General features: G+C 42.7%; 2 protein-coding genes and 16 non-coding genes across 19 annotated transcripts; 3 read left to right on the top strand and 15 right to left on the bottom strand.

Moving 5' to 3' along the window:
- Window positions 1–1,072: 1,072 nt before the first annotated feature.
- Window positions 1,073–1,145, bottom strand: trnak-uuu (transfer RNA lysine (anticodon UUU)). The gene has a single exon. It is a non-coding gene; the product is annotated as a tRNA-Lys (tRNA).
- A 172-nt stretch (window positions 1,146–1,317) lies between these two features.
- On the bottom strand, window positions 1,318–1,399 carry trnal-aag (transfer RNA leucine (anticodon AAG)). Its single transcript has one exon. It is a non-coding gene; the product is annotated as a tRNA-Leu (tRNA).
- A 701-nt stretch (window positions 1,400–2,100) lies between these two features.
- On the bottom strand, window positions 2,101–2,182 carry trnas-uga (transfer RNA serine (anticodon UGA)). The gene has a single exon. It is a non-coding gene; the product is annotated as a tRNA-Ser (tRNA).
- A 91-nt stretch (window positions 2,183–2,273) lies between these two features.
- On the bottom strand, window positions 2,274–2,345 carry trnah-gug (transfer RNA histidin (anticodon GUG)). The gene has a single exon. It is a non-coding gene; the product is annotated as a tRNA-His (tRNA).
- Window positions 2,346–2,588: 243 nt separating this feature from the next.
- Window positions 2,589–2,661, bottom strand: trnak-uuu (transfer RNA lysine (anticodon UUU)). The gene has a single exon. It is a non-coding gene; the product is annotated as a tRNA-Lys (tRNA).
- Window positions 2,662–3,547: 886 nt separating this feature from the next.
- On the bottom strand, window positions 3,548–3,629 carry trnas-uga (transfer RNA serine (anticodon UGA)). The gene has a single exon. It is a non-coding gene; the product is annotated as a tRNA-Ser (tRNA).
- A 1,418-nt stretch (window positions 3,630–5,047) lies between these two features.
- On the bottom strand, window positions 5,048–5,124 carry trnas-uga (transfer RNA serine (anticodon UGA)). Its single transcript has one exon. It is a non-coding gene; the product is annotated as a tRNA-Ser (tRNA).
- Window positions 5,125–5,289: 165 nt separating this feature from the next.
- trnak-uuu (transfer RNA lysine (anticodon UUU)) lies at window positions 5,290–5,362 on the bottom strand. The gene has a single exon. It is a non-coding gene; the product is annotated as a tRNA-Lys (tRNA).
- Window positions 5,363–5,533: 171 nt separating this feature from the next.
- On the bottom strand, window positions 5,534–5,615 carry trnal-aag (transfer RNA leucine (anticodon AAG)). Its single transcript has one exon. It is a non-coding gene; the product is annotated as a tRNA-Leu (tRNA).
- Window positions 5,616–6,976: 1,361 nt separating this feature from the next.
- Window positions 6,977–9,241, bottom strand: LOC130416216 (piggyBac transposable element-derived protein 4-like). Of its 2 annotated transcripts, none has more exons than XM_056742267.1 (2): window positions 7,248–9,241; window positions 6,977–7,151 (listed from the first exon to the last, which is right to left on the bottom strand). In XM_056742267.1, exon 1 carries the CDS (start codon window positions 8,902–8,904, stop codon window positions 7,654–7,656), a length of 1,251 nt encoding a protein of 416 aa, XP_056598245.1. In that variant the 5' UTR covers window positions 8,905–9,241; the 3' UTR covers window positions 6,977–7,151; window positions 7,248–7,653. The 2 variants fall into 2 exon arrangements, with proteins under 2 accessions (XP_056598245.1, XP_056598244.1); XM_056742266.1 differs by having other exon boundaries at window positions 6,978–7,151; window positions 7,252–9,241.
- LOC130416210 (bromodomain and WD repeat-containing protein 3-like) lies at window positions 8,984–11,011 on the bottom strand. Its single transcript, XM_056742260.1, has 3 exons — window positions 9,927–11,011; window positions 9,105–9,451; window positions 8,984–9,018 (listed from the first exon to the last, which is right to left on the bottom strand). Exons 1-3 carry the CDS (start codon window positions 10,112–10,114, stop codon window positions 8,984–8,986), a joined length of 570 nt encoding a protein of 189 aa, XP_056598238.1. The 5' UTR covers window positions 10,115–11,011.
- Window positions 11,012–21,775: 10,764 nt separating this feature from the next.
- trnas-uga (transfer RNA serine (anticodon UGA)) lies at window positions 21,776–21,857 on the top strand. The gene has a single exon. It is a non-coding gene; the product is annotated as a tRNA-Ser (tRNA).
- A 369-nt stretch (window positions 21,858–22,226) lies between these two features.
- Window positions 22,227–22,308, top strand: trnal-gag (transfer RNA leucine (anticodon GAG)). Its single transcript has one exon. It is a non-coding gene; the product is annotated as a tRNA-Leu (tRNA).
- A 500-nt stretch (window positions 22,309–22,808) lies between these two features.
- Window positions 22,809–22,881, top strand: trnak-uuu (transfer RNA lysine (anticodon UUU)). Its single transcript has one exon. It is a non-coding gene; the product is annotated as a tRNA-Lys (tRNA).
- A 966-nt stretch (window positions 22,882–23,847) lies between these two features.
- On the bottom strand, window positions 23,848–23,919 carry trnaq-cug (transfer RNA glutamine (anticodon CUG)). The gene has a single exon. It is a non-coding gene; the product is annotated as a tRNA-Gln (tRNA).
- Window positions 23,920–24,028: 109 nt separating this feature from the next.
- Window positions 24,029–24,101, bottom strand: trnaf-gaa (transfer RNA phenylalanine (anticodon GAA)). Its single transcript has one exon. It is a non-coding gene; the product is annotated as a tRNA-Phe (tRNA).
- Window positions 24,102–25,404: 1,303 nt separating this feature from the next.
- trnaq-cug (transfer RNA glutamine (anticodon CUG)) lies at window positions 25,405–25,476 on the bottom strand. Its single transcript has one exon. It is a non-coding gene; the product is annotated as a tRNA-Gln (tRNA).
- A 109-nt stretch (window positions 25,477–25,585) lies between these two features.
- On the bottom strand, window positions 25,586–25,658 carry trnaf-gaa (transfer RNA phenylalanine (anticodon GAA)). The gene has a single exon. It is a non-coding gene; the product is annotated as a tRNA-Phe (tRNA).
- Window positions 25,659–25,736: the final 78 nt, after the last annotated feature.

Genomic DNA, 25,736 nt, shown 5'->3' with positions numbered 1-25,736 from the left:
CTTGTGCCGCCGGTTTCCTCCATGGCGTTTTACAGTAGGCCCGCTGTGACATTTCGCAGACAATCAAGAGCTTACAGGGTTCTGTCGGCCTAGGGTTCAGCGCACCTTTCTGATGCAGGGGTGTTCAGTCCTATATCTGGAGACGATGCCATCTGTTGATTGCAGTTCATCAAGTACCCTTGAACCGGGTAACGGGCTCTGGGAGCTGAAAGTCAGACGTGTTTTAAACACTGCCCTGACAGCTCATCTTTGGTCTTTTATCTGGCCGTGCTTTCCTTAAAGGTCCATGCAAAGAAAACATTTATAAAATCACATTAAAGGCTATAAAGTATGTACACATTGTTTTACATTAAATGTTTACTCGTTGTTGTATACCTATTTGCATCGACAACCCATCGAGCACTCCTGTACCAGTCAATTTGTGTTATATCAACAACTCGTGCCATCTGCTGCAGAGTCGCTCCTAAACATTTGTAAAATCACATTAAAGGCTATAAAGTATGTACACATTGTTTTACATTAAATGTTTAGTCGTTGTTGTATACCTAGTTGCATCGACAACCCATCGAGCACTCCTGTACCAGTCAATTTGTGTTATATCAACAACTCGTGCCATCTGTTGCAGAGTCGCTCTTAAACATTTGTAAAATCACATAAAGGCTATAAAGTATGTACACATTGTTTTACTACATTGTTATATACCTAGTTGCATCGACGACCCATCGAGCACTCCTGTACCTGTCAATTTGTGTTATATCAACAACACGTTGATCTGTTGCAGAGTCGCTCTTCAAGAAAAACGTGGTAGTCTATAAAGGCTTGATCTTCTTCTCTCTCTCAAGCAGCCGTAGTCGGCAGGGTTTGAACAATGTGTACATACTTTACAGCCTTTATGTGATTTTACAAATGTTTAAGAGCGACTCTGCAACAGATGGCACGAATTCCTTACCCTGCTCAAGGCCAATCTGCAGACCTACAACGCACGAGCAAACTGTTTATTTAATTTTTATCAACAGAGGGAGGGCCCATAAGAGCTCACAAGGTAAAGCTGACTAACAGAGTGGAAACACATCGCCCGAACAGGGACTTGAACCCTGGACCCTCAGATTAAAAGTCTGATGCTCTACCGACTGAGCTATCCAGGCTCTTGAGTTGTAACGACGTGTTCTAAGTGTAGGCTCTCGGGCTGGGGGCTTGTTGAGTACAACAGGTGGGTGCAGGTTCATCCCTCATCAAACACACCCTAACCAGCTAATGTGGCTCTGGAGGTAAGAAGAAAACTAGACTCACAATGATCCAAGCGGAGCAAAGTCCCACTGGCAGCGGTGGGATTTGAACCCACGCCTCCAAAGAGACTGGAGCCTTAATCCAGCGCCCTAGACCGCTCGGCCACGCTACCTCAAAAAGGCACCTTGTGCCGCCGGTTTCCTCCATGGTGTTTTACAGTAGGCCCGCTGTGACATTTCGCAGACAATCAAGAGCTTACAGGGTTCTGTCGGCCTAGGGTTCAGTGCACCTTTCTGATGCAGGGGTGTTCAGTCCTATATCTGGAGACGATGCCATCTGTTGATTGCAGTTCATCAAGTACCCTTGAACCGGGTAGCGGGCTCTGGGAGCTAAAAGTCAGACGTGTTTTAAACACTGCCCTGACAGCTCATCTTTGGTCTTTAATCTGGCCGTGCTTTCCTTAAAGGTCCATGCAAAGAAAACATTTATAAAATCACATTAAAGGCTATAAAGTATGTACACATTGTTTTACATTAAATGTTTACTCGTTGTTGTATACCTAGTTGCATCGACAACCCATCGAGCACTCCTGTACCTGTCAATTTGTGTTATATCAACAACCCGTGCCATCTGCTGCAGAGTCGCTCTTAAACATTTGTAAAATCACATTAAAGGCTATAAAGTATGTACACATTGTTTTCCATTAAATGTTTACTCGTTGTTGTATACCTAGTTGCATCGACAACCCATCGAGCACTCCTGTACCTGTCAATTTGTGTTATATCAACAACACGTTGATCTGTTGCAGAGTCGCTCTTAAAGAAAAACATGGTAGTCTATAAAGGCTTGATCTTCTTCTCTCTCTCAAGCAGCCGTAGTCGGCAGGGTTTGAACCTGCGCGGGGAGACCCCAATGGATTTCAAGTCCATCGCCTTAACCACTCGGCCACGACTACAACAGGTTTCAGGGCCTCTGGGTTTCGGTCGTGCTGCAAAGAGGACGATGTCAAAAAGGGAAAGGCAGGACTTCAATAAGACGTGGTGCCCTGCCGTGACCCGGATTCGAACCGGGGTTGCTGCGACCACAACGCAGAGTACTAACCACTATACGATCACGGCTAGCCAACATGCCTCCGGCAAAGTTGCGCTACCAGGACTGAGTTACTAGATCTGCAGTGAGAAGATTGGCAGCTTTTGCTGAGGTCTCACGGAATTCCTTACGCATGTGCTCGATGAAATCCCTGCTCAAGGCCAATCTGCAGACCTACAACGCACAAGCAAACTGATTATTTAATTTTATCAACAGAGGGAGGTTCCATAAGAGCTCACAAGGTAAAGCTGACTAACAGAGTAGAAACACATCGCCCGAACAGGGACTTGAACCCTGGACCCTCAGATTAAAAGTCTGATGCTCGACCGACTGAGCTATCCGGGCTCTTGAGTTGTAAAGACGTGTTCTAAGTGTAGGCTCTCGGGTTGGGGCTTGTTGAGTACAACAGGTGAGTGCAGGTTCATCCCTCATCAAACACACCCTAACCAGCTAATGTGGCTCTGCAGGTAAAACGAAAACTAGACTCACAACGATCCAAGCGGAGCCTTAATCCAGCGCCTTAGACCGCTCGGCCACGCTACCTCAAAAAGGCACCTTGTGCCGCCGGTTTCCTCCATGGCGTTTTACAGTAGGCACACTGTGACATTTCGCAGACAATCAAGAGCTTACAGGGTTCTGTCGGCCTAGGGTTCAGTGCACCTTTCTGATGCAGGGGTGTTCAGTCCTATATCTGGAGACAATGCCATCTGTTGATTGCAGTTCATCAAGTACCCTTGAACCGGGTAACGGGCTCTGGGAGCTGAAAGTCAGACGTGTTTTAAACACTGCCCTGACAGCTCATCTTTGGTCTTTTATCTGGCCGTGCTTTCCTTAAAGGTCCATGCAAAGAAAACATTTATAAAATCACATTAAAGGCTATAAAGTATGTACACATTGTTTTACATTAAAAGTTTACTCGTTGTTGTATACCTAGTTGCATCGACAACCCATCGAGCACTCCTGTACCAGTCAATTTGTGTTATATCAACATCTCGTGCCATCTGTTGCAGAGTCGCTCTTAAACATTTGTAAAATCACATAAAGGCTATAAAGTATGTACACATTGTTTTACTACATTGTTATATACCTAGTTGCATCGACGACCCATCGAGCACTCCTGTACCTGTCAATTTGTGTTATATCAACAACACGTTGATCTGTTGCAGAGTCGCTCTTAAAGAAAAACATGGTAGTCTATAAAGGCTTGATCTTCTTCTCTCTCTCAAGCAGCCGTAGTCAGCAGGGTTTGAACCTGCGCGGGGAGACCCCAATGGATTTCAAGTCCATCGCCTTAACCACTCGGCCACGACTACAACAGGTTCCAGGGCCTCTGGGTTTAGGTCGTGCTGCAAAGAGGACGATGTCAAAAAGGGAAAGGCAGGACTTCAATAAGACGTGGTGCCCTGCCGTGACCCGGATTCGAACCGGGTTTGCTGCGACCACAACGCAGAGTACTAACCACTATACGATCACGGCTAGCCAACATGCCTCCGGCAAAGTTGCGCTACCAAGACTGAGTGACTAGATCTGCAGTGAGAAGATTGGCAGCTTTTGCTGAGGTCTCACGGAATTCCTTACGCATGTGCTCGATGAAATCCCTGCTCAAGGCCAATCTGCAGACCTACAACGCACGAGCAAACTGATTATTTAATTTTATCAACAGAGGGAGGTTCCATAAGAGCTCACAAGGTAAAGCTGACTAACAGAGTAGAAACACATCGCCCGAACAGGGACTTGAACCCTGGACCCTCAGATTAAAAGTCTGATGCTCGACCGACTGTGCTTTCCGGGCTCTTGAGTTGTAAAGACGTGTTCTAAGTGTAGGCTCTCGGGTTGGGGCTTGTTGAGTACAACAGGTGAGTGCAGGTTCATCCCTCATCAAACACACCCTAACCAGCTAATGTGGCTCTGAAGGTAAGACGAAAACTAGACTCACAACGATCCAAGCAGAGCAAAGACCCACTGGCAGCGGTGGGATTTGAACCCACGCCTCCAAAGAGACTGGAGCCTTAATCCAGCGCCTTAGACCACTCGGCCACACACCTCAAAAAGGCACCTTGTGCCGCCGGTTTCCTCCATGGTGTTTTACAGTAGGCCCGCTGTGACATTTCGCAGACAATCAAGAGCTTACAGGGTTCTGTCGGCCTAGGGTTCAGCGCACCTTTCTGATGCAGGGGTGTTCAGTCCTATATCTGGAGACGATGCCATCTGTTGATTGCAGTTCATCAAGTACCCTTGAACCGGGTAACGGGCTCTGGGAGCTGAAAGTCAGACGTGTTTTAAACACTGCCCTGACAGCTCATCTTTGGTCTTTTATCTGGCCGTGCTTTCCTTAAAGGTCCATGCAAAGAAAACATTTATAAAATCACATTAAAGGCTATAAAGTATGTACACATTGTTTTACATTAAATGTTTACTCGTTGTTGTATACCTAGTTGCATCGACAACCCATCGATTACTCCTGTACCAGTCAATTTGTGTTATATCAACAACTCGTGCCATCTGTTGCAGAGTCGCTCTTAAACATTTGTAAAATCACATAAGGGCTATAAAGTATGTACACAGTTTTTTACTACATTGTTATATACCTAGTTGCATCGACGACCCATCGAGCACTCCTGTACCTGTCAATTTGTGTTATATCAACAACACGTTGATCTGTTGCAGAGTCGCTCTTAAAGAAAAACGTGGTAGTCTATAAAGGCTTGATCTTCTTCTCTCTCTCAAGCAGCGCAGTCGGCAGGGTTTGAACCTGCGCGGGGAGACCCCAATGGATTTCAAGTCCATCGCCTTAACCACTCGGCCAGCTGAGGTCTCACGGAATTCCTTACGCATGTGCTCGATGAAATCCCTGCTCAAGGCCAATCTGCAGACCTACAACGCACGAGCAAACTGTTTATTTAATTTTTATCAACAGAGGGAGGGCCCATAAGAGCTCACAAGGTAAAGCTGACTAACAGAGTGGAAACACATCGCCCGAACAGGGACTTGAACCCTGGACCCTCAGATTAAAAGTCTGATGCTCTACCGACTGAGCTATCCGGGCTCTTGAGTTGTAATGACGTGTTCTAAGTGTAGGCTCTCGGGTGGGGGCTTGTTGAGTACAACAGGTGAGTGCAGGTTCATCCCTCATCAAACACACCCTAACCAGCTAATGTGGCTCTGGAGGTAAGACGAAAACTAGACTCACAACGATCCAAGCGGAGCAAAGACCCACTGGCAGCGGTGGGATTTGAACCCACGCCTCCAAAGAGACTGGAGCCTTAATCCAGCGCCTTAGACCGCTCGGCCACGCTACCTCAAAAAGGCACCTTGTGCCGCCGGTTTCCTCCATGGCGTTTTACAGTAGGCCCGCTGTGACATTTCGCAGACAATCAAGAGCTTACAGGGTTCTGTCGGCCTAGGGTTCAGTGCACCTTTCTGATGCAGGGGTGTTCAGTCCTATATCTGGAGACAATGCCATCTGTTGATTGCAGTTCATCAAGTACCCTTGAACCGGGTAACGGGCTCTGGGAGCTGAAAGTCAGACGTGTTTTAAACACTGCCCTGACAGCTCATCTTTGGTCTTTTATCTGGCCGTGCTTTCCTTAAAGGTCCATGCAAAGAAAACATTTATAAAATCACATTAAAGGCTATAAAGTATGTACACATTGTTTTACATTAAATGTTTACTACATTTCCTAGTCTTAATGCACAGATTGGTCTACCTGGTGTTTAAATTAAGGGGCCACATGTATTAATGCATTTAAAGTTACAGTTCATGAAAGAGCAATGTGTCCACCAAGTTCATACGTGTGGCCTATTCTTATAAACTGCAGGGGGACTTTTACCCTGTTTTTCTCTAAGTCATACAGGAAGTTACAACATGCAGTTTGTAGGAATGGGCCACGTCTAATAATTTGGTGGACATCGACTTTCAGGGCATAATTCCACCTTCTGCGAGTTGATGCTAACATATGTATGTCTAATAAAGTGTACTTAGGAAATAACATGTTTTTTAACTTCTTCTCTTGCGCCCCTATTTTTTTTAACTTTTCTGATAAAACAACATACCCAAATTTAAACGCCTGCCGCTCTTAAACCATATGGTCTATATTCATAATTCTGGTATATTTTTTAACTACATACTACATATTTTGTTGCACAAGAGTCATAATATCTTAAAGTTTCAAAGAAACAAGGTAAAACATGGTAAAACATGGTAAAACATACATGAAAAACGCAATTCCGTTTACTTTGAATGAAGTTTACTTAGAGGAAAATGGATGAAAACTTGATGGTAAGGGTTCGAAACACAGTAGAGATAAAATTGAATGTCTGATCATTGTTTGATTCAAATTTGAGGATGATAATCCCCAAAATGTAGCTTCTGTAACCTTTTTTCTAAAGAGATCTCTAGGCGTCCTTTCAAAAAGGCCACTTGGAGACTCCAAAGGGACACCAAGTAACCAAATGACATCAGGAGTCAACACTTCATACTACATTTTTTATATCAATTCACCACTACTTGGCCCATCAAGACACACAAGAAAAAACTATTTCAGAACAACATTTGTACATTTTAACAAAACTCTTTATTTTGAACAAATATTATATATATACATATATATATATATATATATATATATATATATAATAACAAATATTTCAGAACATTTGTAATTGTAACAATAATTTTTTACTCAAATCTACAGTAAACTTCTAGTTATTATATAGAAAATATACAATAACTGAAAAACTAAAATATTTACAGTATTTACAAAGTGCAGGGAGACATGTTGATCAAGGCAGTCACTAAGGAGGTTTCTTCTCTAACAAACTGGAAACCCAAGCCACTAAAAGACAGAAAAAAGAGAAAGTGATTGTGGGTAAGTAGAACAAATTAAATTTGCAACACTGTGTGTGTGTGTGTGTGTGTGTGTGTTACGTACTTACAGAGTGTACTGCCTCACACCAGCATGTCACATTTGATTCAGTAAGGCCAAGGACTCATACTGCAAAAGAGGGAGACAGAGGGAAAAAGAGAGCGAGAGCAAACAACCAAAACCAACAACAAAGTCCTAACAGATTAAATCTATAAACATTTTATTTTGGAATAATGGAAACACAATAGCTCACAAACAGGATGAAAATTTACAAGTCATCTAAGTGTGCGTGTGAGTGCGTACTCGACCATTACCGTCTCAAGAAGCGATTGCTTCTATCCCTTCACATTCCTCCTCGGAACTGGAAATTATGCAAGGCTCTGACCTAAACTAGGAAACATTTCTGGAACAAGTATTAGTTTTGAATAAACTGAACAATGTAAAAATAAAAGAATCATTCAAACAATGATGGTTAGTATTTTCCAGTCTGCACATGCCAGTCATTGAAACAGTCCCGTTTAGGCAAAAAACACAGTGGCACCTCACATGTTGCACACATCACTGGTGTCTTCTGATGACACAGTCTGCACTTTCGTCGTCCAGAAGTGGTGTCGTCCGTGATGTGTTTTGGGTTGTGGCGACCAACATCAGATGTCTGAGGGGCAGCAGTGCGTGATTTCAAGCCTGCAAGTTCCAGAACGAGCGTTTCCCTAAATGCTTTCTGTGTCAAGGGTTTTTCGTTCCTTGCTCTGGCCAGATGCTGATGCAAAATGAAAGCGTTGACAACAGCAATATCGACAAAGTGATAGAAGAACGTACGGTACCACTTCCGTGTCTTGTGGAGCACTTTGTAGTATCCAATGAGGGCATCAGACAGGTCCACTCCCCCCATGAACCTGTTGTAATCCAGCACTGCACCGGGAATAGGCACATGCACTTGAGACCACTGCCCATCGTTAGCCTTCACCCTCCTTTTCACTGTGTCACCTTCATATGCTTTGTGGAAAGTGGAGCACATCAGCACTTCCCGGGTGTCTTTCCATTCCACAAACAGCAGCTCATCTTCTCTAAGCCATCTAATGGACCCTCGTGAAGCATTCCGTGGCAGTCGGTTTCTGATGGTCTTTGGGAAACCGATCCTGTTCGGACGTATGGTGCCACATGCCCAAATCTTCTTAGAGAGGAGGTCTCTGAAAAGAATGGGGCTGGTGTAAAAGTTGTCAACATACAACTTGTAACCAGCGCCCAACCTTTTTTCATCCACAAGTGCCATAACTGAATCATAGCTCAGCCCATTCCGAGACTGCATTGACTTGCCCTCATACACGAAGAACTCACAAGTATAGCCACACAGGGAGTCTGCCAAAACAAAAAGCTTGTAACCCCATTTGGTGGGTTTGTTCTTCATGTACTGCTTGAGTACAGACCTTGCCTTGGATGCCACCATCCTCTCATCTATGGAGATGTTTTGATGTGGATGAAAGAAAGTCTTGCAGGCATCCCTAATGTTGTTATAGAGAGGCTTGATCTTCCCCAAGCGGTCGTAGGCTGATGTACCCTTCCTCTCTTCATTTTCTTCATCATCCTGAGGATCGCTAAGATGAAGAGCAGATGTGATGGTCAGAAACTTCCTGCAGGACATGATCTGAGCAGGAAAGGGAAGACTGTATATCGTGGACCTCCTCCAATAATCAGTCAAGGTAAAGACCTTAACAAGACCCATGTATACAACAAGCGCCAAGTAAGACTTAAAATCTTCCCCGGAGATGTTATGCCATGGCTTGTCTCTTCCCTGATTCAGTTTAGCACCATAGGCATTCGTGTTGTGAATGAGGGTCTGCAGCACAGATGTAGAAAAGAACAGCTGAAACAACTGCAGTGCTGTGTATGATGCAGTAAATAGCAGCTGTGGCCCAGGAGTACGAGCAGGCCTAAACACAGGTTGGGGAGGCTCTTTATCATCCTCATCCACGTTGTGCCATTTCTCCTGTGAGGTGCTGGGGGACAAAGCATGCACTGACTGGCTCCATCTCCCTCTCCCCCCTCTCGCCCGCCCTCCTCTCGCCCTCCTCCCTCTCGCCCGCCCCCCTCTCGCCCGCCCCCCTCTCTCCCGCCCCCCTCTCGTCCTCCCTTTACCTGTACCATTTGCAGCTGCAGCAGATGGAGATGCAGATGATGTAGTTCCAGATGATGACGATGGCTGCCGTGATCTCTTCCGGAGCTCAGCACTAGACTCTGGACACCAGTCCTCATCTGTGTCATTTGAAGGCCTATTTTACAGCACAGTAACAACAACAAAAAAACTATTAGCAGCATTCAGTCAAAATAAAAAACAATATTAGCAACATAAATAGCATCAATATTACATTTACAAATGCCTGTTTGTCAAATACTTTACGCTTATAATGCTCAGCATTATAAATGATTTGTAAAACCAATACTTTTGCTACATATCTTCACATAATATAGATAAAGATAATAACACTTGATATAAGATAATAATACATGTCACAGATACAATAAACTCTTTGCATCTTACCCATTTATGAATAATAGAATATCTTTATGTATTATACATATACTGTTTAGAATAAATAAACGCTTACTAATCTCTGCGCTTCGTTTATCATGTTTATCATGCACATTTTCATTATCGAAACAGCTAACGTTATGACATGATGACACATACACTGCTAATCCACAATAAAAATGTATAAGCAATCGAGAAAAAATGTTGTAACTTACCGATCTAACACGGGATCAAGTCCATCACCAAACATGGCGTCTTCTAGGGAATCGACGCTCGACCCCGAACTATCTCTGTCGGAGACGCATGTCTCCGCTTCCTTCTGCTGCTCTTCGTCGCTGCTCCTCATGATCTCCTCCAAAGCACTTTCAACATCAAAATACATCGTCTGTGGTCGACGATCCATGGTTGAGAGGTTCAGGTGTAGACTTTGAAGAAATCCGTTCACTAAAATGTGCTCCGTGCAGCGAAGCGATGTTGTTCTCTGTACTAGCGGGCCTAAAATGGCGATAGCGCTGTGAGCGCACCGATGCACGGTGGTAGCGCACCGATGCACGGTATGTTTGCGCACGTGATATTCTCCAAATCTGTTTACGTAAACTTCACAAATGGCCAATCATTGTAATCCCCAAATAGTTGGATATTACACCCATTCGTCAAAACTTTTCTGGCCAGGCATTGGATGGGTTTACCCAGTCAAAAACCAAGGTGGCCTGACTGACACCTCTGTGGGCCGGTAAGGCACCCTGGGTGTTTTGAATGATCGCAAAGTCTGTGATTGAAGAAAAGAGACGTGAATGGGCGTATTTTGTTCAGAAGATAGTAGATTACGAGAAAAAAATGATTTTGAACGGATCAAAATCAATATTTATACGAAAATGGACGTTGACTCGAAACGCGTATGCAAACAAAGTGGAATCTTTTGAGTTTTTTTCAATTTGTTCATTGTTTTGGATGAAACAGTGGTATGCACATTCAAAGACGACCCTTATAAGGAGATGTATGGTGTTTTTTTTGGATTCGTCCGAACTGATCCGAACCAAAGGAGTTGAAAGATAAGTAGTGCCGTTTATTTTGTTTATGTTTGAAAGGCCGGTCCTTCCACTTTTTATTTAACCCTTTCCTCTCTGGTGTTTTGATTACAAAAACAAGTTCAGAACACGAATCTTGAGTGTTTTAGCTTTAAAATGATGCATAGTTTATGATAGTTGATCGAAAATTAATGTAAAACAAAGTAAAATAAAAAACGTAGACACGCCCACAAACGCCATGACGGCCCGTCTGCGGGCCGATGCCAGAAAATAGGTTAAAGCACACAAATGCATTTAAATTTATAGTTTATGAATGAGCAATGTGTCCACCAAGTTCATACGTGTGGCCTATGATGTGGAATAAGTTGATCTTGCAGTTCAAAAATTGCTCAGACAAAGATGGTCGAGGTGTCAAAGATTTGACTTCATTTGTTCAAGTGAAACAAAGTGAGATGTCCCAAGTCATTCTGAAAACATCTGAAAATCGGGTGTTTTCCAACATCTAGTTATAGTGAAACTTCTCAGAGGTGTTTCCTTTCGAAACCAACCTAATATTCCTGCTATCTCTTATTTTTTGTTATCCAATTGTTCTTGTCTGCCAACATTATTTCTAGGCAACAAGTTTTGTATCTTATGGTGGAATTTTAACCTTTACTCAGTTTTTTTTTAAATATCTTGCTCTATAAAATATTGCTGGATTTTGTATTGCTGAAATATGTAGTGCTATACTTGATGAAAATCATTATAATATTTTTATGAAAACAATCATTGCATAAGTATGTTGATTCTATCATTATTTGTATATACTCCTCTGGGTTAGTGTGATTTCAGAGTATTCTACTTACACAACTATGTTACAAACATTCCTATGAATACTTCTTCATAACCGGGGTGAATATAAGAGCCCCATATTATACATAATATGATCAAAATTATACTCAATATATTACCCCCTTTGGGGCTCCATAAGAGTCCCACATCTGATTAAGACTAACATTAGAGGAATATCTACTTCAAAGTGAATATATCAGCGTGAACAAAATGAATCAATATCAATGATAATACTCATTATTTTATGTGTATGCGTATAATCTATAAAATATAAAAATCCATCTGACCTGACTAGGTTGTCTCGTAACACCGACAACTCCTGTTTGTAACCAATTACTTTATAAAAATGGCTTCTACATTAGATTGCAAATAGTTGATCGTCACTGACCGAGTACACCACCATCTGATGGTGAGGAGCAGATCTAGTAATCATATTAACTGCCTGCATTATGCAAGGCCAAAAACACAGTAATATCAGAATTGGAGCCAAAATGCAGATTATCAACATCAATATTTTATGCAAATTAGGAAATTTGTTGTCAATCCAGTTCCATATTGAATTATCAGAATCAACTGTCCTGTAGGAAGTTGAATAATCCTCTTCTCACACGCCGTTGACTGTCCATTGATCGATGAGGCAAGATAATAGCTCTTCCATGTAGCTGGACTAAAGCAAAGAGTCCTGTCCAGTTCTTTGGTAATGATAAATATAATTGATGGCCACACAGCCAGTAGTATCCCTCAACGACTCCCGTTCCCTCGTGATCAGGAACATGCACAGTTGAGCACGATGGGCATTTTACTCGTCTTCTTTCGGAAATAAGAATGTACTGGTAGGTAACAACTGGCTGTGGTACTTCATGAGTAATGCTGACAGTCGTAGATGGAGGATTTAGGTAGTCTGCATAAGAAAGACAGGCTATACAACTTCAATCATTTAAGGGTTTATAAATTAATGTACATTTTCACTCTGGTGTTGTTCCCAAAAAATGATGTCCTGACTTTCTTTCATAATAGACAAGATTGCTAGGTACATGTTTAACAGTTGCTATCTGAGGAAGAGTGTGTGGAATCCAAGTATCATGCATAATAGTCATAATAAAATAAGTCATGTATAAAAATGTAAAGGAGACATAGACAGGTAAGCAGGGTACTGTTACTTTAAATGTTATGATGTCTAATCGCCTTAAACCACATTTAAGATGTTACTTAGATCTAAGTTCAAAATAAAGGATACAAAGGGTTTCCAAATATTCTCAAAATAAAAAAGTTTCTCTTTTAAGGAATATGTTATCTTTTCCATAGCTAAACAGAAGGACATATTATTGATCCACTGTATGATAGAAGGCATTTCTAATCTTTTCCAGTACAGAGCAATTAAACGCTTAGCCTGAAGTATGCCTATGTCAATCAATTTACGGATATTACTACAAAGTACAATATGGTCTGGGATACTTCCCAAAATAAAAATCTCTGGTTCCATTGGAAGATTTATTGAAACCACTTGGTAAATTAATGCCGCCACCTCCCTCCAAAATTCTTTCACCTTAGGGCAGCTCCACAAACAATGTAGAAGAGTACCTTTGTCACTTGAACATTTAATGCATGTGTCTGGAATATTCGGGTTTATTTTGTTCAGCCTCACTGGCGTAATGTACGTTCTCATTAACCAGTTATATTGTATCAGTTTAAAACTTCTATTGAATGTTTGCAATTGTGCTTTCATACATATTTCCTCCAACTTAATTAAAGGGATGTTTGATTTTAAGTCCTCATTCCAACGACTCAATTTATCTTTCGATGATTCCTTAGAATTTAACTCTAACAATATATAAAACTGAGATATTAAACCTTTAGACTGTGGGGGTTTAGAAAACACCGCGTGGAGAGAGCGTGGTTTGAGACAGAGCTCTGTCAAACTTTTTCTAAATATATCGTTTATTCCTGTTATTTCTTAATATCTATGTTCTAAATTGATAACTCACAGAGGGTTAAACATATCCTTAAGTGTATCACATACCAAATATAGTCATATAACGCACAGATAAATTTGTTTTGTATGACCGTTCGCCATTAGCACTACGACTGTTAGCATTCCCAGCCTTTAATCTCTGAATATTGCCTCTACTGCTTAACTCACTGTTCTCATTATGACACCACTAATGGCTTATGATTCAGATATTTGTTTAACGTTACCTTTGAGTGCAGATGATGAATCTTTCTTCGCACTTCAGTCAGAACTGGAAGTATTGGAGAAGCAGATCCACGACCTACTCGAGAGGCAAACACGTCTGCGAGAACGTAAAATGGCAATGGAAACATCCCGGGCTGACGCTCGCAAAGCTGCGGTAAGTGTTCGACGTGATTGTAATACTCCTATCACTTCTACTCCGTGTGTTTCTATGCACAGATCCCAGGCTTCAAGAGCACGACGAGCCGAAATGAACTTCTCTCCTGCACCTGCACACACACGGCGAGAGGCGAAATCCAGGACAGGAGCGATGACCTATCCCCCACCGCCGCTACCGGTCTTCAAGATTTCTACGAGAAATCGCTATGCTGCCCTCTGCGAGACGAAATCCAACGCTGTGGTCATCGGAGACTCAATCGTCCGGAATGTACGCACCTCCTTCAATGAAGGTAAGGTGCGCACTCACTGTTTTCCTGGCGCCCGTGTTCTCGATGTCTCCGCGCAGGTAACTGCGATTCTGAAGGAGGATGCAAGAGTAGGAGCCGTAGTTCTGCACGCGGGGGTGAATGATGTGAGAATGCGGCAGTCGGAGATCCTGAAGAGGGATTTCAGGAGTCTGGTCGATACTGTTCGCAACGCATCGCCCACGGCGAGGATCATCGTATCAGGGCCGCTTCCTACTTACCGACGAGGGAACGAAAAGTTCAGTAGACTATTTACGCTTAATAATTGTTTAATGTCATGGTTTATTGAACAGAAGCTGCTCTTTGTAAATAATTTTTATCTGTTCTGGGAGCGACCAAGGCTCTTCCGCCCCGACGGGCTGAACCCCAGCAGCATTGGAGCGGAAATTCTGTCTGACTACATCTCAAAGACGCTACACACCATTTGACTAGTAAGTACAAATTTTAACTATAGTCTGTGTTCTTCTCACCCAACTGTTAAGAATGTTACAGTTAAGAATGTTACTGCTTTCAAATACATAGAGACTGTGTCTGTCCCCCGAATAATAAAACCAAATAATCATTTATTTAAAAGTATGAGAAAAAATCTTATCATGATTAAACCAAAAGACAATATACTTAATGAGCAAAACCAACGCCTAAAGTTTGGGCTACTTAATATTAGATCACTAAATCCAAAGGCAGTTATTGTAAATGAAATGATCACAGACAACAGTTTTGATATACTATGACTTACTGAAACCTGGCTTAAGCCAAATGATTACTTCGGTCTTAATGAGTCTACTCCACCAAGCTACGGTTATATTCATGAACCACGTCCGGTTGGTCGAGGTGGTGGTGTCGCAACAATCTTTAGAGACTTTCTTACCGTTACTCGGAGAACAATGCATACATTTAAATCATTTGAAATGCTTGCGTTGAACATAACAGTTCCAAACAAAAGTAAAAAATCATTGGTCTCTCTTACATTGGTTACTGTGTATAGACCCCCTGGGCCTTACACTAATTTTCTGATAGAGTTTGCAGACTTCTTATCGGATCTATAGGTTAACGTCGATAAAGTACTGATTGTTGGAGATTTTAATATCCACGTAGATAGTGCTAACGATCCATTAGCTGTGGCGTTTAAAGAACTACTAGACTCTTGTGGTGTAACACAATACATCAATGGACCTACTCATTGTCTTAATCATACCCTAGACTTGATTATATCTCACAGAGCCGATCTAATCAATATCGATGTTATACCTCAAAGCGACGATGTTTCCGATCACCATCTTATAACATGTACACTGCGCACTGCAGAAATCAGTTGTATATCTCCATATCGACAGGGTAGAACAATCACCTCAACTACTAAAGATAGTTTCGTAATGAACTTGCCAGATCTGACTCCTCTAATAACCTTTCCAACTAATATAGAATCACTCGATGACATGACCAGCAACATGGGCACTATTTTCTCTTATGCATTAGAAGCGGTCGCACCTATGAAGTCAAAAAGGATTAATGAAAAGATCATAGTACCATGGTATAATAACACCACTCGCGCCCTAAAAAGAGAAACGCGTAAACTGGAGCGAAAATGGAAACAAACCCAATTAGAGGTTTTTAAAATTGCATGGAAAGAGAGTGCAAGCTGTTACAAAAAGGCTCTAAAAGCAGCAAAAGCTGAGCATTTCCGTAACCTCATAGAAAATAACAAAAACAATCCAAGGTTTTTAGTTAGCACAATTGCTAAACTAACAAACAAACAGACTCCACCTGACCTGGGTATTCCGCCGCACCTTGGTAGCAATGAATTCATGAAGTTTTTTACCGAGAAAATCGAAATAATACAAGACAACATAGCTAAAACCAAACCTCCAAGTGTGTCGGAAGAATTAGTTTCAACCGTCACCCAAAAAGAAAAGCTAGAGTGTTTTTCTCCTATAAATCAGGAAGATTTTATTAAAATTATTACTACATCCAAACCGACGACATGCTTATTAGACCCCATTCCGACTACTTTATTAAAAGAGTTACTACCTGCTGTAATTGAGCCCATTTGTAACATAATCAACTCGTCAATTAATCTAGGACATGTCCCAGGGCCCTTTAAACTGGCTGTAATTAAGCCTCTTATCAAAAAACAAACTTAGACCCAAATGAACTTGGAAGCTATAGACCGATTTCAAATCAAACCGGTACTTGTTCGTTAGAATTACAAATGACCTCCTTATTGCTTCAGATAAAGGTAACATCCCACTATTAGTCCTGCTTGACCTTAGTGCTGCTTTCCATACTGTAGACCATAAAATACTACTAGATTGTTTACACAATTTTATCGGTATTCAGGGACAGGCACTGCAATGGTTCAGATCTTACTTAACAGACAGATACCAATACGTCCATTTAAATGGGAAATCGTCAAATCTTACGCAAGTAAATTATGGATTACCTCAGGGATCGGTTTTAGGACCCTTGCTTTTACCATATACATGCTGCCCCTCGGCAACATTATTAGAAAACATGGAATTAGCTTCCACTGTTATGCAGATGATACTCAGCTATATATCTCATCAAGACCAGATGATTCCTTTAAGCTATCCAAACTGGCAGAGTGCATCGAGGACATAAAACATTGGATGACTAGTAATTTCCTCCTTTTAAACTCTAGCAAAACAGAAATATTACTTATAGCACCAAAATCAAGTAAACAGAATATCTCCGATTACAGCCTGCAAATTGAAAGCTGCACTGTTACTCCAACAAATACAGTTAAAGACCTAGGTGTTATATTAGACGGCAACCTGTCATTTAAAAATCACATCTCAAATATCACAAAAACAGCCTTCTTTCACCTTAGAAATGTTGCCAAATTACGAAATAGTTTATGTGTTGCAGACGCAGAAAAGCTTATTCATGCATTTGTGACCTCACGGCTTGACTATTGTAATGCTCTACTTAGTGGTTGTCCTGTATCATCGATAAACAAACTACTGTTAGTTCAGAATGCAGCTGCCAGAGTTCTTACTAGGTCAAGAAAATACGATCACATAACCCCAGTTTTATCATCGCTTCACTGGCTACCCATTAAGTATCGTATTGATTTTAAAATTCTTTTAATTACTTACAAAGCCCTGAACGGTTTAGCACATACTTACTTAACCGAGCTTTTATCACGTTACAACACATCACGCTCTCTAAGATCTCAAAATTTAGGACTTTTGACAACACCTAGAATAACAAAATCCACCAAAGGGGGACGAGCTTTCTCATACGTAGCACCTAAACTCTGGAATAGCCTTCCTGATACAATAAATCTAGATTAGAGACACATCTTTTCAGCCATCTTTCACTTAATGCATAGTTAATGAATAGCAGCTACGCTAATTATTCTCTTTATTCTCTTTCCGCCTCTGCCTCGGGATGCCCATCCCGAGGTAGGAAGAAGTTCCACCATGTCCAGACGACCGACAGATGCCCATCCCCAATTTGAGATTACGCCAGATACAGCTGCAGACTGACTGACCATCCCAGCTCCATCTAAGGCAATTCCACCATCTGCCAAGAGAAATATGAGCATCGGACCATCCCAGCTCATACCACTACATCCCCAACCAAGAGCAAAGACGGACTATTTGTCTTATTAATGCTGAAGTTACAATATTTGGTGTTAAATGCTAAACCTTAACCACATTTCAGCAGTCTGAGTGCAGCTATGACACGTCATAGGGAATCTGGCCCTCCCGGTTGAGCCTGGTTTCTCCCAAGTTTTTTTTCTCCATTAATCAATCATTGGAGTTTGGGTTCCTCGCCACAGCAGGGCAGTGTTGGCCTGCTCACCGGGAGACTGCATTCATTGATTTATTTATTTAGAAATTAGATATCATTTATTAGAATGATCTTACTCGTTGTATAAATACCATGCACTGTGCTGTGTTTTAACTTTTCTGTTTTTCCTGTTTGTACCTGTTAAGCTGCTTTGAAACAATACACATTGTGAAAAGCGCTATATAAATAAACTTGAATTGAATTGAATTGAATGGAACAGGTTGGCCAGGTTGACCCAGAGGCTTTGGTGGTTGTGGGGCCCGTCGCTTTTTAGTTGAAACGTGAGGACTTGCGATAATAGAGTGGGATAGTTTTGTTCCAGGAAAAAACGAGTTCCTCCATTTTCTATGAGAAGCTCAAAAGAGATGATGTAGTAGAGAGGGTGAGAGTGTGTAGTGAGAGGGGCTGCGAGTCTGGTGTTTCTGAAGACTGAAGTATGTTGTTTTGGCTCTCCTGGTTGATATCCACAGAAACGTCCAACTGATGTGATGTCACTGGGCAGGGTACAGCTTGAGTGGTGTTATCCCAATGTCCATCCAACTGCTGAGGTGGGTCACTATGGCCAGGTGTATTTGTGCCATTTAGGAGTGGAGTGGTAAACTCTACTGATGGGTGAAAGAGGGAGAAGAGGATATTGTACTTTAGCACTCTTGAACCAAGTTTGTTTGGGTGGAGGCCATCTGTTCTAAAAAGTTGTCTTTGACTCTAAAAGAGATTAAAGTTGTCAATGAAGTTTAGTCCTCTCACGTTGCAGGTTTTTTGCAGCCATATGTTCAGACTGAGTAGCCGAGAGAACATATTCATTCCCCGAGCTGGGAGAGGTCCACTGATGAATGCCTGTCCTTTAGCTTTCCAAGCAATTCAAAGAGTTCATTAAAATCCCTTTTTAGGAGCTCTGACTGCTCTTTTCGAGTATCATTTTTCCCCACATGTATGACAATCCGATTTACAGACTTATGTTGTTTCAGGATGTTTGAGAGTTCCTTGCTTACATCAGCAATCATTGCTTTAGGGAAATAGTATGTACGTATGTACGTGCCCTGCTATGAAGGTTTCTGATAATTGAGTCCCCCACTATGAGAGTATTTGGCTCGGGTGCTTGTTGAGCAGAGTGCCGGTGCCTGTTTGACACAGAGCTTCTGCTAACTGCAGTGTCCACTTTTGATTTTTGCCTTACCACGTTTGGGGATTCTTCACCCATATTCATTAGTGCCTCAAATCTATTTTCAAGATGTACAGGGGGTGGCAGAGTACCAACATTGTCTACTCGAGTCTTAGTCATATTTGGGGTAGATGAAGCTAATGCGGCAATTTGTGAAACTCTCGACAGTCTGATATTACTAGCTTTAGGTCTTGCGCCCTTTTTCTGCCAACGGTTTGTGTCCTCAGCTACCTTTGTTTGCATCTGTACAGGTTTGTCTGAGCTAACTATAATCTGATGAGAAGTGCTGGGTTCACAGAACTCACCGGCTTCATGCTGAGGGGGTCCACGACGAGTAACAGCTGTGTGTTTAGTAGCTTTGTTTTCGAGAACTGCAATCTTTTGTAGAAGTTTGTGGCAGTTTGAGCAACAGGTGGTTTTTGATCCAACAGATGGCATTTTCACACCAGTTTGAGTGTGGGCAATGGAATTATTCTGAAGAGTTTCAATTGTACGCAGTAAGAAATCCTGGTTGCTTAGCGAAAGTTTTGAAGTATTTCCCAGTCTTTGGTTTCAGTGCCTAATTGTTTTGTCTGAGCACTGTACTGAACTGCAGGTGTTTAAAAAAGATAAAGCATAAAAGCAGAAGCGCAAAGCACGGAGCGCTAGTAAATGCGTCCGATCAGTAGCAAAGCCGGAAGAAATATAGACAATTACTCTGTTTCGCTTGTAATTTAGAGGAGCCGATTTATGTAAAGTGTATGCATCCTCCGAGGATAATCACTGTTCAATTTGTTAATCAGATAGACAGACCCCTGTGTCATTGAATACTCCCTGTTTTTACCACCTAAAAATCCGGGGTTAGAAGGGCTATAATAAACTTTTTTACAGTAGCTTTTTAATGGTTTGTAACACATGTGGGTGGTGTCAGAACTCGTCGGCCTCCAGATCCACTTCCGGTGTAAACAATTAAACTCTCACAGAGTTGTAGCGATCACGCAGCATACACCATTTGAACACATTCACTGTCGATAGCTGCCAACGTAGAATCAAATCCACATAATATATACAAAGAATCATCCTGGGTCACCACGCGTCCATCAGCGAACATGCGATACCATATACCCGGTATTACGCACACTTTTAATGAGAGATAAATCGTTGCCTGACCATCAGGGTGTCAGGTCAGCAGGATGAAGACAACTACAGTGGGTACAATTACACAGCTATAAGATATAAACTGTCAAACAAGACTGACAGATCATAAAAAAAAAAAAACTTTTATTGACTGGCAAATTAATTGCTTGGGGGAAAGTAGGGAGACACACACACTTTCAGAAGATTTGAAACAACAAGCCTCATTTCATTCATTTGCATGATAAAAACCACAAAGCAAAGGAAACAACATTCTTAGAGGAAAAACACACATATTACACTAATACTATCTCAATATCTTACAAACATCATTCACAAATATCCTGTAGTAAAAGCAAAACAGGATGAAAACAAACCTTTTTGATAAGGAAGTACTGAATGGGGGTTTAGGAAGTTAGACATGCTGAGGGAAGGGAAGGGGTCAAATGATACCCCCAAAACAATCATAAAATATATCTGTCATCAGGACTGTCATACCATAAAAGTCCAGTTTGAGTGACCAGTGGACAGAAAATTTGATATGTGTACATAAATCAATCAAACAATTTGACACACAGTATATGATAACACTACTAATGTTTATGTGATTTTACAAATGTTTTCTTGGCAGGGACCTCTAAGGAAAGCAAGGCCAAATAAAAAAAACAAAGATGAGCTGTCAGGGCAGTTTTTAAAGCACATCTGACTATCTGAAGGTGCACTAAACCCTAAGCCGACAGAACCCTGTAAGCTCTTAACTGTCTGGGAAATGTCGCAGCGGGCCTACTGTAAAACACAATGGTGGAAACTGCAACACTAGCGGTCTAAGGCGCTGGATTTAGGCGCTGACAGTGGGTGACTGTAGTTTTCCTCTTACCTCCAGAGCCACATTAGCTGGTTCAGGTGTGCATGATGAACCTGCACTACTCAACACCCCTCACCCGAGGGCCTACACCTAGAACATGTCGCTGGAACTCAAGAGCCTGGATAGCTCAGTCGGTAGAGCAACAGCCTTTTAATATGAGGGTCCAGGGTCAAGTCCTTGTTCGGGCGATGAGTTTCCCTTTTATAAGTCAACTTTACCATGTAAGCTCTTTTGGCCCCGCCCTCTGTTGATAAAAATATAATAAACAGTTTGCTCGTGCGTTGGAGTCGACACATGGGCTTTGAGCAGAGATTTCATCGAGCACATGCGTCAGGAATTCCGTGAGACCTCAGCTAAAGCTACCAATCTTCTCCCTGCAGATGTAGTAACGAAGTCCTGCTAGCGCAACTTTGCCGGAGGGCTGTTGGCTTGCCATGATCGTATAGTGGTTAGTACTCTGCGTTGTTGCTGCAGCAAGCCCGGTTCGAATCCGGGTCACGGCAGGGGATCACGTCTTATTGAAGTCCTGCCTTTCCCGTTTTGACATCGTCCTCTTTGCAGCACGACCGAAACCCAGATGGCCTGGAACCTGTTGTAATTGTGGCCGAGTGGTTAAGGCGATGGACTTGAAATCCATTGGGGTCTCCCCGCGCACTTTCAAACCCTGCTGACTACGGCTGCTTTAGTGAGAGAGAGAAGACAATCAAGCCTTTGTAGACTCCCACGTGTTTCTTTACGAGCGACTCTGCTACAGATGTTCCTGATATAACACAAATTGATTGGGATTTTCTGAGGGACCAGGGTTGAAGTCCCTGTTCGGGCGATGAGTTTCCCCTTTGTAAGTCACCTTTACCGTGTGAGCTCTTCTGGATCTTCTGATAAAAGACCAAAGATGAGCTGTCAGGGCAATTCTCCAGAGCCACGTTACCCGGTTCAGGTGTACTTGATGAACTGCAAGTCATCATGCTCTTGACTGTCGAAAAGTCACAGCGGGCCTACTGTAAGACACAATGGTCGAAACCGGAGGCAAAACGTGCCATTTTGTGGTAGCGTGGCCGAGCGGTCTAAGGCACTCGATTGAGGCTCCAGTCTTTTCGGAAGCGTGGGTTCAAATCCCACCGCTGCCAGCTGAGGTGTAATACGGTCAATTTTTTCCCCGGGCTGAGCTATGAGGTCAGCTTTTAAATCGCGTCTCACTTTCATGCACCTGCAGACCATCTGAGCCAAATTGACTGGTACAGGTGTGCTCGATGGGTTGTCAATGCAAATAGGTATATAACAATGTAGGACACATTCAAGGAAACACAATGTGTACGTACTTTATAGGCCTTTATGTGATTTTACAAATGTTTTCTTGGCAGGGACCTTTAAGGAAAGCACGGCCAGATAAAAGACCTAAGATGAGCTGTCAGGTCAGTTTTTAAAGCACGTCTGATTTTCACTTACCTGCCAACTCCTAGAGCCCCGTTACCCGGTCCAGGTGTACTGGATGAACTGCAATCTACAGATGGCATCGCCTCCAGAGATAGGACTGAACACCCTTGCATCAGAAAGGTGATCTTAACCCTAAGCCTACAGAACCAGCCTACAGAACCAAGACTTGACCGTCTGATTGAATTCGCATTGAGCCCGGATAGCTCAGTAGGTAGAGCATCAGACTTTTAATCTGAGGGTCCAGGGTTCAAGTCCCTGTTCCGGCGATGTGTTTCCACATTGTTAGTCACCTTTACCTCGTGAGCTCTTCTGGGCCCTCCCTCTGTTGATAAAAATTAAATAAACAGTTTGCTCGTGCGTTGGAGTCTACACATTGGCTTTGAGCAGGGATTTCATCGAGCACATGCTCAAGGAATACCGTGAGACCTCAGCGAAAGCTGTCAATCTTCTCCCTGCAGATCTAGTCACTCAGTCACTTTGCCGTAGGCATGAAATCCATTGGGGTCTCCCCGCGCAGGTTCAAACCCTGCCGACTACGGCTGCTTGAGAGAGAGATGAAGATCAAGTCTTTATAGACTACCACGTTTTCCTTTAAGAGCGACTCTGCAACAGATTGCACGTGTTGTTGATATAACACAAATTGACCGGTACAGGAGTGCTCGATGGGTTTTCGATGCAATTAGGTAAATAACAATGTAGTAAACACTTAATGTAAATCAATGTGTACATACTTTATAGCCTTTTATATGATTTTACAAATGTTTAAGAGCACCTCTGCAACAGTTGGCACGTGTTGTTGATATAACCATAATTGACAGGTACAGGAGTGCTCGATGGGTTGTCGATGCAATTAGGTATACAACAATGTAGATTTCTTGACTTGCGAATCGTAGTCCGCGGACGACCCCTGGCGCTGAAGCCCTGAATTATGGAACAGAATGCCAGAGAAAAGCCTTTGGCCAGTACGGGTATCGAACCCGCGACCTTGGCGTTATTAGCACCACGCTCTAGGATAGTTGTTATCCTACCATTGTCTTATGTTGTCATTACAAAGATCCTCCACCTTCTATGTGGTTCCTCGTTCCACAAGTACAACACTTTTCCTGCACGTAAACAGATGAAATTCACTTGTGTTTGCCTGACAGCTTAAACGTTTTAGTACAAAGGTCAAAGATCGTGGCGGTAATAATCCCTGGCATGAGCCCCTCGAAAAGGTGGAGACTTTCAATGAGAGGTCTCACCGAGATTTAAATTCGGATCGCTGGATTCAGAGTCCAGAGTGCTAACCATTACACCATGAAACCCAATGTGAAGCTGTTTTCGACATGCCAGATTCCGAAGAAAAGAGCGCACGGTCTTGTGATTGCAAGAGCTCCACTATAACTAGAGCAAAGCATTGGACAGAGGGACGCATGCCGAAACCCGGGATCGAACCAGGGACCTTGAGATCTTCAGTCTAACGCTCTCCCAACTGAGCTATTTCGGCCTCGATTGCAGGTTTCTTGACTTGCGAATCGTAGTCCGCGGACGACCCCTGGCGCTGAAGCCCTGAATTATGGAACAGAATGCCAGAGAAAAGCCTTTGGCCAGTACGGGGATCGAACCCGCGACCTTGGCACCACGCTCTAGCCAACTGAGCTAACAGGCCATGGGTCTCCTGCTTTCATGATCTGGATTGCCATAGTGCCACCTTGAGTGTCCTCACAATTTGGGATTTGAACCCGGGACCTCTCGCACCCAAAGCGAGAATCATGCCCCTAGACCAACGAGCCGAGCGGTGTGCAGCGATTGTGATTTCAAGGCGATTTGGAAAAGCATTTTCCCCACGTGTGCCCCGTTTCATTGAGCCAAAGCAATGCGCGTCTTTTTCCGATAATGCGCGGGAATTTGCTCAAATGAAAGAGCGCTCGCTTGGCATTCGAGAGGTAGAGGGAATGACGGCCTTATTCTCCATATTAGAGGCTTTTGGAGCTTCCTTCGTGCGACTTAGCCCTCCCTATGCTACCTGTCGAGGCTCACCTTTGCAGAAAAAGGTCTTCGTGTTGAATACTGTTCATATATTCAGTCACAAAAAGCCTTCAGTGCCCCTTGTCTCTCCTCGCTATGGCACCTGGACACAAATGACAAGAATCTCCCATATGGTGTGCGCATTGCTTTTACCCAGAGCAACGTAATGCAGGACATTTCACGATCAGAGACAATCAAGTTGTCACTTAAGATTCCACAAGTTTTTTTTTGCTGTGTAACTTGCATTTTCAATAAACCAGTGTGGATATGTGAGGTGGTTCGTTTCCTTGCCCTTTTCTTGTACTTTCTTGAAAAGGGTTATCCTCCATTACTGTTGGGTAATTGTCAAAATAAGGCTAAGCATGAAAAATCTCTCTCCCCAAATCTTCTCTTTTTAGTAAGTGTGTGTGTGCAATCACATAAACGTTTCAGAAATGGGCAATTTGTTATATTTATTTTCCGCTTTGCCTTGGTTGTATTGACCTTTGGCTCATTGTGTACCGTTGGCCTGTTGTCAGTGTGAAAGCAGCAAATGCTACTTTAACTCGAGGTTTAATGAAACCTAGTTGTTATCCTACCATTGTCTTACGTTGTCATTACAAAGATCCTCCACCTTCTATGTGGTTCCTCGTTCCACAAGTACAACACTTTTCCTGCACGTAAACAGATGAAATTCACTTGTGTTTGCCTGACTGCTTAAACGTTTTAGTACAAAGGTCAAAGATCGGGGCGGTAACAATCCCTGGCATGAGCCCCTCGAAAAGGTGTAGACTTTCAATGAGAGGTCTCACCAAGATTTGAACTCGGATCGCTGGATTCAGAGTCCAGAGTGCTAACCATTACACCATGAAACCCAATGTGAAGCTGTTTTGGACATGCAAGATTCCGAAGAAAAGAGCGCACGGTCTTGTGAATGCAAGAGCTCCACTATAACTAGAGCAAAGCATTGGACAGAGGGACGCATGCCGAAACCCGGGATCGAACCAGGGACCTTTAGATCTTCAGTCTAACGCTCTCCCGACTGAGCTATTTCGGCCACGTTTGCAGATTTCTTGACTTGCGAATCGTAGTCCGCGGACGACCCCTGGCGCTGAAGCCCTGAATTATGGAGCAG

Source organism: Triplophysa dalaica, unplaced genomic scaffold (genome assembly GCF_015846415.1).
Source record: "Triplophysa dalaica isolate WHDGS20190420 unplaced genomic scaffold, ASM1584641v1 Contig2, whole genome shotgun sequence".
Lineage (NCBI taxonomy): Eukaryota > Metazoa > Chordata > Actinopteri > Cypriniformes > Nemacheilidae > Triplophysa > Triplophysa dalaica.
Note: the sequence above shows the minus strand (reverse complement) of the source record. Positions and strands in the feature narration are given on the sequence as shown.

What these genes read in the sequence shown, in the direction of transcription:
- LOC130416216 (XM_056742267.1), bottom strand. Translation starts at nt 8,904, where the DNA reads ATGGGTCTTGTTAAGGTCTTTACCTTGACTGATTATTGGAGGAGGTCC.
- LOC130416210 (XM_056742260.1), bottom strand. Translation starts at nt 10,114, where the DNA reads ATGGATCGTCGACCACAGACGATGTATTTTGATGTTGAAAGTGCTTTG. An exon ending in CTTGATCCCGTGTTAGATCG is followed by an intron (nt 9,452 to 9,926) that starts GTAAGTTACAAC and finishes GCTGTAAAATAG; the next exon opens with GCCTTCAAATGACACAGATG. An exon ending in ACCTGTGTTTAGGCCTGCTC is followed by an intron (nt 9,019 to 9,104) that starts GTACTCCTGGGC and finishes TCTGTGCTGCAG; the next exon opens with ACCCTCATTCACAACACGAA.